Raw genomic sequence first — 12,808 nt, 5'->3', positions numbered from 1 at the left:
ACAATAATTTGGGAGAGTTAAATAGGAGCAGGAAGCTAAGATCACCTTTGGTTCTTTTGTCTTATACTTCTCTGCTAATAAAGGTTGCAACTACTGCTGGGTGATTCCAGGATACACACACACACACGCACACACACACACACACTCATACACATATACACACACACACACACACTTTGCCAGAAATATTGGTTTACAGAATGCAAAATGGAACAGGAGAGAGTATTATTTTATGGTACTGAAGGTAATCATTCCAGGCACTCCAGTCTTTATTTCTTCAATGTTGCTGACCCTACCACTCATCTACACTTTGACATTTTGTTACCACTTTTAGAGGACTAATAACTTAAACATACTATATATCACTTGGGCAGTATTTGGGGAAAATATAAATCAAATTGCAGAAACAAAAAAAGGGAATTAGGTTAAATTCTTTTAGCAATTTTGGGGTATTTTCCTCTTAAGGTCAAGATGACAATGGTAATTCTGTTTTGATATGTTATCCAGAGCAAGTAGAGATGGGGTGGATCCAAAACAGTATATTAAACAATGAATCCGTTGGAGTTCAAATCCAGGGCTTGACAAGTGAACAGCTCCTTCTGGGTAAAAATAAATCCTATTGTGAAGCAAATGGAGATTAGAAGGATGAAGCGTCACATGTGGAGGGTTTCAAAGTGGATTTGTTTTTTATTATTAAAGATATTTTTTATGGGTTAATTGTACAGGGATCTGGCTCATTTGTTTTTTCAAAATTGAGATGAGTCAGAATGTCCCTTGGGCAGGAGAGAGTTCTGCTGCATGTGAGGATGTGTATTATTCATTCCAGTAATACATTTGCAGCTAACAATCTTGAGAAAGGGATTATGACTTCTAGGTAGTCTCACAAGGAATTAGCTGTTATTGACATGTTACCTATATTAATAGTTACAGTTCTGTCTTTATCTAAGTGATTATAATTTGTATACACATTCAAACTGCATTAGGAATAATACTCAACATTTACACAGAATTTTAAGAAGTTCAAGGCAATAGCTAAGATATTGAGTTGTTTCCAAAGACGTGAGCTATATATAGAGTGGCTTGTCAAAGCTAGAAATTCATTATTTTTCCTCACTGAAGAAATTTTAAAAATCAGGTTTGTTATTGATGAGCTGCCTTTGTCTACAAATAATACTTAAGAAAATATCTTAATTTTTTTTTTGGAGACAGGTCTCACTGTGTTGCCCATACTGGAGTGCCATGAGGCAAAAATAAATAAATAAATAAATAATAAATCTTAATTTTTATTCAAATTATAGAAAAATATTTTTAAAGCGCCAATGGAATTCATTTAAATATATGTATCACATACTCTTTTACTTTATTTCTTGAAGTTGTGTGTTGACTTACTCATCTAGAATTACAATATAACCATGAAAATATAATCTTTGTGATAAAATAAACACATGATGCTGACAGAAGATAATAACAAATGCTTCAGAAATTACTTATTAAGCGGTGGGATCCTGAGTAATTATACATGAATGAAGGAAAAGCAGAGAAGAGTATTCAAAGATTATTTCGTTATCAGATCTAAGATGTTCTATTGATGAGTAATAGAATGGATTTCATGAGCATTTGGATTTACTTCCAAGTGTACCAAAAAGAGCATATTTTTGGAAGGTCAACAGAAGAAGCCAGCTAGTTCATCTGAATCTACATGGAAAATAAAATTACGGCAACTGTTCACGTTACTCAGGCCAAAAAATAGCCAAATTTCCACCACTACCATTATAATCATCATCATAATCAAGAAGAGCTCTTAAACAAGAACCAAATGGACAAATTTAGCTTTGAAATTTGAAAAAATATATACTTTTGCATGATTTACTTCAGTGCAACTCAGCTTAATCCAAAATTGAGGTAATTTTCAAAATATTTTGGGCTAAAATCAATCTTTAAATGGAAGTATTTCAATATTATCCAATAAAGCAGTCTAACAAAGTTTATAGCAAATTTAATTATTCCAATGTTTTTTAAAGTGGGAAGCGTATACAAAAATTCTCAATAATATTAATAGATTTCAAGCAAAAGGTATTTTAAAAATTCTGTGTTAAATTAGTTTACCATGAAATCTCAGCTATTTTAATATCCCATATAAGTTGTCAATTTCTGCATTAAATATGCAGAAGTATGTGTTGAAAAAGAGACACAAGAGGGCACTTCAGGGAGAGGGAAGATAATGATCCAAGATGAGCATGTGGGAAAACATAAGACATGTTTGAAGAAACTGTAAGGAAATTCTGGATTTGCAGAAGATAAATCTGGAAATGGAGTCAAGAGCCAGATTGTGGATTTGAATAGCATGATAAGTAGTTCAGACCCTTTCAAAAATCAGTCATCAAGCACTAAAGATTTCCTAGGAAAAGAGTGATCATATAAATGGGATAGTTTGAAAAGACTTATCTGGTCATAAGGGGATGGGTTGGTGTGGAACAGGAAAAATACTGGAGGTGGGGAGTCCAGTTTGAAGACCTGAGCAATAACTTAGAAGTGAGATTAATTATGATGGTGGAAATGAGAATGCAAAATGAAAAATGAGGACAAGATGCACTGCAAAAAGCAGAGGTAAATAGGATGCCGTTTCAAAGATTTCTAAAGTGATCCCCAAGAGAGTGATGATGGTCTTAAGCAGCCATAGTGAATCATTTGCTCCTTCATAGATTACGCTTTTTAACTGCCCCCATGCCTTGATAATAGGGTTTCTCCCATATAGGACCTATTATTCTTGAGTACACAGTTAGCTTCTATTCAGTCTTTAAGAAATCCAGCTCATTTATCTTCTCTTCTTTCTGGAATCAGTTTTGTGTGCACTCTTTTAAGTGTCCTACGTATAAAATTTTTACAACACTTAAATTAAGGTATCACAAGATCTACTGACTTGTCTTCTCCTCAGTTAGATTACCAGCTCCCTGAAGGTGGAAGCCAAATGTGTCGCTTTTTCACAATGGACACAGTAGCACACAGTAGAAACTGAATCATTGTTTAATGAAGGAGAATACCCAGGAAAGTTAGAATGACAGAAAGTCAATAAACAAATGAAACAAGCAAATAAATGAAAGATGGAAGTGTGCATATAGATAGAATAGAATAGAATAGAATAGAATAGAATAGAATAGAATAGAAAAATTGAGGAAGGTTGTTTATCAACATGTTAGATAGCTAATAGAAATAAGATTGAAGAAAATGATAAAAAACAAATTGATTAGGCAGGATTCCAGAGTACACGGGATGCTGTGGCATGCAGACCTGATATGGAAGATTCACCCCAGGTAGTTCAATACTTCCTACAGTTCTCAAAAGATGCCTCATGCTCTTTGATTTTCTCACCTTAGCTTCTATTCCCACTGACAAGAATGCCATCTCACCTCGATCCTCTATTTTAACATCCATTTATACGTGTGTAAGGCACAAATCAAATTCCACTGTTGCATGAGACCTTTCCTGGTCTTTTATTTCTCCGAATCCCTGAATAAATTTTTCTTAATATTCAGCCTGAAAGCCACCTGCATAAAATCCCACAGGCGGTGGTGCTTATAAGAAGTTTCTCTTTACAGACATAATCTATCTAATATATGTAGCAGGGGTAAAAGAATTTGAATCATCATTTTATAAATACAAATAAAGATATTTGAGCGAATGATCATTGATGTCTACGAAATCATTAGTGAGAAAAAAGCCAGTGGAAACTTAATGATAAATGGATCAATAATCTGATAGTACCTCAACTCACTCATCAAACTTAAGATTATAAAAAGAGAGACAATCAGACATTATATGCCTCCTTATGGAAGGACACAAAATACCCTCTAATATATTCTTGCCATGAAAAAAATATGTCTGAATTTGGCCAAATCGCTATCCATAAAAACCAGTGAAAAGGAAACCAAGGAAAATGTTGAAAGATAACAGTGAGTAGAATTTTGCATAATCCCAAATGTGAAAAGGAACTGCAAAATGTACAATTTTAAAAGAGATGGAAAAACCTATAGATTAAAATATACCAAAATAAACTTCAAGACATGCCAACCAAAAGCGTGGATATTTAGGGATCCTAATTTCAATGAATTCAAATTTACAAATCATTTATAAGACCACTAAGGTAACAAGAGCACTAACTGGTATTTAAAAATTTACTGTTGATTTTTAGGTTAGATAATAATCAAAGCATCAATTTTAAAGCATGACCATATATCTTGAAATACTTTTAGATAAAATGATTTACCATCTGGCACTTGCTTCAAAATAATGTAACAATGGTGGAGGTGTGGTGAGTGGTGGTGGTATAAATCAAGCAAGATTGATTATCATTGAAGTTGGGTGATAGCCATTAGTTCACATTTATATACGTTTGAAATTTTTCATTTTCAATTCATTTTAAAATATAGATTGCTAGATCCTATCTCAGAATTGTTGAACTAGAATATCTGAGGAAGATTCTGGGAATCTGAACAATTAACATATTCTGAGGTCATTGTTATGCACACTAGGATTTGGGAATTACAATCCTAAAACAATTTATCTCATTATCTTGCCCTTGTCAGAGAAACGAAGCCAACTATATACATATATCTTACGTTTAGGGATAAAAGCTGTGTCTTCGTCAGGCTGGCATTTCCCAAGGATATATATATATATATACACTTATATATATGTGTGTGTATACATATGTATATACATATATATGTATATACATATGTATACACACACATATATATGTATATACATATGTATACACACACATATATATGTATATACATATATACACACATATATATGTATATACATATATATGCACACATATGTATATACATATATATGCACACAAATATATACATATATACACACATATACTATATATACACACATATATACATATATATTTAGCATACACTCAATACAATGCTAGTGATGTCTGACAAAATATTTATTTTTGTTTAATCTGAATAAATATTTGAGATAGAGTATACAAGACTTACCCACACATTCCAACATGCCAGGTCCATTTGGTATCAGGAATGTGTACCTTGTTACAGCTGTTAGCAATAATCTTTGGCCACATGAAATTTTTTTTCTCAGTCGGTGGTATTTAACATTCCTAAATTGCCAGTATCGCCATACCTCAATCAGCAAGGATAATATCTAACCAGATGAGAACAATAGCCTCTTCCTTCACATTTGGAGAGTAGGTAATATAGGCAGCCATATGTAGTATATCCACACTAATAATATAGATGCCCATATGATCTTTCAAGTAAATAAACTGAAATGTTTTCACCTGTGATTACCCCTAGGCTTTTCCCTTTTGGATTTTTTGTTTGCCTGTTTTCAATGTTTCATTTATTAAATAACAACTTTGACTTTCTTAAGAGAGTATGCTTAGGAAAATGTAATCTTTTATTGAGAATTGCTTTCCCAAAGACCTAATATTTCCTATAACTTAGAATCCTTGAAAGATGTAGACTATAATAGATTCTGTAATAGAATCTGTCCTAATACTAGTCCAGGATTCTAAATCTGTCACTAACTAGTTAAGTAACTTTGAATAAGACATTATTTTTCCTGGGTCCTGGTTTCCCTACATACAGTTGACCTTTGAACTGAATGAGTCCACTTACATGTGGATTTTCTTCGACCTCTGCCACCCCTGAGACAGCAAGACCAACTCCTCCTCTTTCTCTTCCTCCCCAGCCTACTCATCATGAAGACAATGAAGATGAAGACCTTTATGATGATCCACTTCCACTTAATGAATAGTAACAATATTTTCTATTCCTTATTTTCTTAATAACATTTTCTTTTCTCTGGCTTACTTTATTGTAATAATATAGTATATAATACATGTAACATATATAAAACATGCATTAATGGATTGTTTATGTTACAGTAAACTTCTTCCTGGTCAACAGTAGGCTATTAGTAAATTTCCGAGGGAATTAAAAATCATATGCAGATTTTTAACTGCAAAAGTTATATGCGGATTTTTGACTGACATTCCTAACCACTGTGTTGTTTAAGGGTTAACTGAATATAATTCTAAAATAAATATGTCAGTCTACTCTCAGATTATCTCTAAGTTTACCTCCAGCTTTATAGTAGTTCTAGGAAAAAATGACTTTGGATAACAATTAAACACAAAACACAACCTTTCCAGGGGGGAAAAAAGACATAAAATGTTCTCACCTCACAGTCTTATATGGCAGTAAATAAGGTCAAATTCATACAGTTCTGTTCTGAAGGTATAAATACAGGAATATGAAGGACTTTTCCCACTTTGGCTTACCTGCTTATGAGCATGGTCATAAGAATTAATATGATTGTCAAACTCCTGGTGTTTGTGATACTGCTTGTCACATAATTCACAGTAAAAGTTTGCCTTTACATCTTCCAGGGACTTTGCTGTGGACTTCTTTTCTGCAAAATCCTTTAAGAAAAAATACAAAAATGTTGGTTAGACTTCTCTCTAATAGCATAACCAGATCTCGTATTAATCAAGGTGGTATTTAACTTAAAAAAATATGACGGAGCACATTCTTCTCTGGGAATTCATGACACTGTGAAAATAACTTTTAGTTTAGCATCATCCCTAACTTATCAACTGACATATCATGATTTCTAAAGTAGCCCTGGCCTGGAGCTTGGTTTTTCCTCATCCTTCTTCTTGCCACCCATTTCTAGGTTGTGATTGTGCCTATTACCAAGCACATCACTGGCCATTCTTCTTTATATCCTTCATAGCCCTCTGTTTTTCTGATATTATCCCTTAAATTTTAGTGTCCTATGCAATTCTATCTTCAGCCAAATGATTTATCCATTTCATATGCTCTCCCATGGGTGTCCCCATTCACACTATAGATAGAGCCTGATGTATCCATTATGTTCAACATTGCCAAAGCCTCCTCCACAAGCATCAGTTCCTGCTGCACATTACCAATGGGTTTATGTCCATGTTCTTCAAAATATTCTCCTGAAAATTTGTAGTATGCTCCACTTAAAACAGTTTTGGCTACATAATTCTCCTGCTTAAAATCCTCTTTTGATTATAGAATCTCTTTGATTATAGAATAATAGTGGCAAATGTTTACTGAGTATAAACTATGCGCAAGGTGTATGAATTATCTCATCATTCCTCACAACAACCCTATGAGTAAGGTTCTATTTTCATCTGCATTATAGATGCATCAACCAGTGCTTAGAGAGATTACACACTCATGGGCTCCAAGTTAACAAGTGGAGAAGGAATTTGAATTCAAACAACCTATGCCTGGCTCCTTTGTTAGTAAACAGCTGTGATTTGCTATATTCCTTTAAAGCCAACCTTCTCAACATACCAGAAAAACTTCTTACCTTGCCTGTATCATATTTTATCAAACCCTGCTTCTATATTTTCCTCTTTAATTCTATTACCAGATATGTCACATAGCATTAAATTATCTGTTTTCATGTCTATTTATTCCACCAATTTTTTGAGGGAAGAAGCTATTTTATTCATTTTTGTTACACAATACTAAACAACATGTTGTCTAGCCCAGAATATGTGCTACTTAATATGCACTGCGTAAATTAATGGATAATCATGGTTTATATATTTATGCCTCATACCATTCTACAACTTCTGCTCTATTATCCCAATACCAAATAAAAGAGTGACTGGCACTTTGAGAATACCAAGTAAATATGTATAAAGAATGAATGAACAAACTAAAGAATGGATTTTATCTTTGTTTCTCCAAAACGACTACCCTCAATAGAAAGAAATCGGGTCATAAGTGTACATCATAGGCAAATAGCTGACCAGAAAAGAAAGTAAGCAGAAATAATTTACGCATATTTTCCGAATGGGGTGAAGTAATGGGACAATTAATTTAGACGTGCGTAACATAATGATTTAAGCCCAAATATAAGAGGGTAAAACACATGGCAAAAAGAAAGAAGGGAATGATACCATTAACTAACAGCACAACTAGACCAAGTATATGGATTGCCTATCTAAGAGAGTTAAAGTAAGAATTTGGTTACATTCTAGAATAATGGCGGATATAAAAAATTAATGGACAGGCTGTAGCCAGTAATGAGAATGGAGACTGATTTCAAGGTCAAAACCCAGTTGTTGAAAGAACCAGGATAATTGCCAGCTGATACAATCACTATTGAGAAGTGAGACGGGAATACAGCATTGAGATGGTGCTAAATCCCTTGATTTAGTAGACTTAGAATCAAGGGAAACCATTATTTCTCCACTCTTTCTCACTAAGTTATTTCTCTTTTTTTGAGATGGAGTTTCCTCTGTCGTGCAGGCTGGAGTGCAATGGCGCGATCTCGGCTCACCGCGACCCCCCTCTCCCGGAGTTCAAGCTATTCTCCTGTCTCAGCCCCTCCAGCAGCTGGGATTATAGGCGCGCGCCACCGCGCCCAGCTACATTTTTTTGTATTTTTAGTAGAGACGGGGTTTCACCATGTTAGCTAGGCTGGTCTCAAACTCCTCACCTCAGATGATCCACCTGCCGCGGCCTCCCAAAGCCCTGGGATTATAGGCGTGAGCCACTACGCCTAGCCGGTATTTATTTATTTATTTTTCATGTCCTTTCTTAGTATAATCACAGGGACTGGATTGAAACTAGGGATTCCTTTGTTTTAATCATAGTTCTTATTTATTTATTTATTTTGAGACGGAGTCTCGCTCTGTCGCCCAGGCTGGAGTGCAGTGGCGTGATCTCGGCTGACTGTAAGCTCCACCTCCCGTTTTCACGCCATTCTCCTGCCTCAGCCTTCCGCAGTAGCTTGCACTACAGGAGCCCGCTGCCACGCCCGGCTAATTTTTTGTATTTTTAGTAGAGGCGGGATTTCACCGTGTTAGCCAGGATGGTCTTGATCTCCCGACCTCGTGATGCGCCCGCCTCGGCTTCCCAAAGTGCTAGGATTACAGGCGTGAGCCACTGCCCCCGCCCTAATCATAGTTCTTCTTTCTTCCTTACGACAGCAGCCTTAGAAAACTGACAATGTTCTTAGACATTGGTCAACACTGCCTTAGTGCTCAAAAATACCTTAGCCTCATGAGCTGGAGTAGGGGAACAACTGAAAATTCAGGATAGATTTGAGGCTAAAAATATATTTTTATATTCTTTCAGATTATGTAGGAGATTTTATGACAGTAGTTTAATGGTCAAGAGTGAATGTTTACCTTCATCTAAACATTCTATATTTCTAAAACGTTCTTTAAGTATCATATTGATGATTTTTAATTCAAAATGTTACAATTTTAAGACAGCTTCACCAAAATTTAAGTTTAATACCATCTTTTTCTGAACACTTATATTTTACAAGGTCGTTAGACTAAACTACATATCACATTTCTTGCTTCATTATTCTTGCCAGGAAATTATGCAGATATTCTTATCTTTCTTACCTCTAAGGTGCTAATGACAATCTCCAGGGCATATTCTGGCCTCTTTATTAAGAGAGAAAGAGTGAACAGGTGGAGTATAAATTCTACCACAAAACATACAAACATAGACTGAATTATAAGGATAGAAATCTCTATTATTTTTCAAAAGAGGCAACTGATATTTAGTAATTTCATGTTTTGTATAAAATCTAATGGCTAGGTAATGGTAAAGGGGGGCATGCTTTTCACTGTCTCCATGCTACCTCATCCATCCAACGATCTATCCACACATGTAACCATCCATTCATTCAACTGTTTATTAAGTATTCATATATTCAAGAATCTCTTATTTAGCAACTTCTAAATGTCAATTTCTTACTGGGTCTTACACTCATTAGTTTACAGTTTAATGGGAAAGAATTACATGTAAAGAGGTAAAAACTATAAGTTGTGATAGAGTGATAATCACAAATTGCTATTAAGGGTTACCTAGATCAGACTACTTAAGAATAATTAGAAGTTAATGTCTCTCTCACATAGCATTATATACACATTATTAGCACACACTATTTCTTGGCTTTTTGTTGAATGACAGGATACTTTTACTGAAAAAATAGGCCTGAAGGTAAATAAGATGATTTACTCTCTGAAATAATTACACAATCTTTAAATATATTTAGAGATGAAGTGTCATATATGAAAGGAGTAAAAAATGATGACCTATTCTCAGTATCAGTAAAGTTTTAAAATAAAGAAAGAATTATAGATACAAGATTTGATATATAATTAATTCATTCATTTGCCAGTTATTTAAATTTCCCTTCTTACAGTTTGCCTAGAGGAAGAGGTTTTGAAAGCTTATCTGACAGAAAAAAAATGTATGACATAAAAGAAAGCTTGTTAATCACTCTCAATGATTCATTAAAGGTTGAAAATAAATTACAAATTGAATATTGAATATGACAGTTATCTTAACAAGAGTCATTTTTAAAACATTCGGTAATGCCAATGGGCATTTTTTGTTGTCATTCAGTATGAATTCTGTAGTAATTAATTACTTTTTATAATTAATGTTTTGGGTGCAAGGAGAGAATATGTACTTTTTCACACCAAAAATCTTACATTAATGCATAAAACAGGTACGTTTTTAAAAGTGGCTAGTGTTCTGACTAGAGTAATGCACTTAGAAATATGAATGTTTGCTATCAAATTGTTATTATTATTGTAATTATTATTACACATTAACTCCTCATGAACTACATTGTAAACTAGAAATGTGCCAAGCACTTCACACTTGTTCACTCACTTAATCTTCACAATAACCCTATGAAGTATGTTCTATTATTATCTCATTTAAAGATATGGAAAATAAGGCACAAACATGTTTAGAAATTCATTCACTGGATTAAAGCTCAGATCTGCCTGACTTCAGAGGCGTGATTCACCATACTCAAGGCTGTTCCAACTACTAAGCATTTATCCAGATGCCATATAAGTCCAGGCTGTCTCCGCTAACTCATTTGTGGGTTTGGGATGATATGGAGCAGTTAACTCCCAGGAAGAGTGAGAGAACTAATTATAATTTTAAAAATGTATAATGCTCTTGAAGCTGAGAGATGGGTACTAGGAAAATGCAAGGTAGTAGTCTTGTTGCATTGGTTGTGAATATGTGCTCTGATTATGAAAAAGAAAGGGAAGAAATCAATTGCTGTTCTTCATAGCTCCTTATGGGTAATACCAGCACAGAGCTGTGAGAATTGAATTCATATTCTTTGCATGAAAGCCCACATTTGACCCTTCACTGTTATGTGTAAGAGGTTGCTTTAAGAATTCTAATATTCTCTAACTCGTTCTATTATATTAGCCCCAAATGAAATCCTACTTCGAAGAGAGTGAATTTTCCCCTCTTCCAATCAAGTGGCTGCTGCTGAGTCAGAATACTCTTTTGGCATCCATCATCTTTCTGCATCTCTGTAACAGCTTGGATAACAGAAAACTTGCTTTGGAGGTTTCATTCACTTATTTATTCTGTTTTTATAATAGGAAAAAAAAAATCTTTGTCTTTGAGACCTGACTAGCTTGAATGTCAGCCTCTGTCTTACAGAAGTTCAAACTCTACAGGTTTCAGTTATCTCAGAATAGATTAAGGGGGATAATAATAAGTAGCTTACAAGATTGTTGTGAAGAAAAAATTGGTTAATTTTTAGGGAAGTACTAAGTATACCACATGGCAAATATAGGTGATGGGGCTCAGAATATGCCACCCCAAAATATGACTGCAGGAAACCTAACTATGCCACTCCAGTACGCCTCCTTAGCATAAGGATAATTGTGAACTAGTTATTTTAAGAAATTATAGACACAGGAGAAGCTTTGAAAAGTTACCTACCCTTTTCTAGATAAATTTACACCTATAAAGGAAATCTTTATTTGTAAAGGTGTCTCCTAAGACACCTAAGACAACCTAAGAGAAGGCTAGCTCTAAATTACTAGAGACTCTTAATCAATGGAAAAGGCATAGACTTAAATCTGCATAACAAACACTTTCCTGTTTTGTAGTAGCACTTTTCATGGGTCTTAACCTGACCTTTCACTGCGTACTTACCTTACCTTTCACTGCGTACTTCTTTGTTTTGGAGAATGATGATATTTAAGCCTGAAGTCTAATACAATTCTTTGAAATTTAGTCTAGAAGTTTATTTATTTCTCCAGGTTATCTCCCATGTGCACAAGAGGTATACATGTTATCAAACTTCTGTTTCTTATCTTGTTAATTTGTCTTTTGTTACAGGAAGTCACAGCAAAACGCTTGAGAAGAAGAAAATTATTTTTCTTCCCCTATATAGGTACTCAATGTTTGGACGTTCTGCAGTCTGTTTGTGTGTGTGTGTGTGTGTGTGTGTATCACTGAATGCATGTGACAGTATAAAATTATTTTTCACAAAATACTATTTTCCCCTGAGTCTACAAAGCAAATTCCTGATGGAAATTTGGGCAGGTGAGAGGAATTTTTATCACCTTTAGTCCACTATCTCACACAAAGCTAGCAAATTTACAAAGAGAATAAAATACCTAGGAATACAGCTAACAAGGGAAGTGAGGGACCTCTTCAAGGAGGACTACAAACCATTGGTCAAGTAACTCAGAGAGGACACAAACAAATGGAAAAACATTCCATGCTCATGGATAGGAAAAATCAATATCATGAAAATGGCCATACTGCTCAAAGTAATTTACAAATTCAGTGCTGTTCCCATTAAACTACCATGGACATTCTTCACAGAATTAGAAGAAACTATTGTAAAATTCATATAGATTCAAAAAAGAGCTTGTGTAGCAATGACAATCCTAAGCTAAAAGAACAAAGCTGGAGTCATCATGCTA

At 34.4% G+C, this 12,808-nt stretch overlaps 1 protein-coding gene across 1 annotated transcript in view; it reads right to left on the bottom strand.

The window, feature by feature from the left end:
- The window catches only part of ZNF804B (zinc finger protein 804B), a 590,375-nt gene that overhangs the window by 115,613 nt on the left and 461,954 nt on the right, over positions 1–12,808 (bottom strand). Inside the window, exon 2 of the mRNA XM_055114657.2 lies at positions 6,323–6,463. Coding sequence (XP_054970632.1) covers positions 6,323–6,463 — 141 coding nt within the window. The remainder of the gene's footprint in view (positions 1–6,322; positions 6,464–12,808) is intronic.

The sequence above is a fragment of the Pan paniscus genome, chromosome 6 (assembly GCF_029289425.2).
Source record: "Pan paniscus chromosome 6, NHGRI_mPanPan1-v2.0_pri, whole genome shotgun sequence".
NCBI classification, from domain to species: domain Eukaryota; kingdom Metazoa; phylum Chordata; class Mammalia; order Primates; family Hominidae; genus Pan; species Pan paniscus.
The sequence above is the reverse complement of the archived record's forward strand: the minus strand, read 5'-3'. Positions and strand labels throughout refer to the sequence as shown.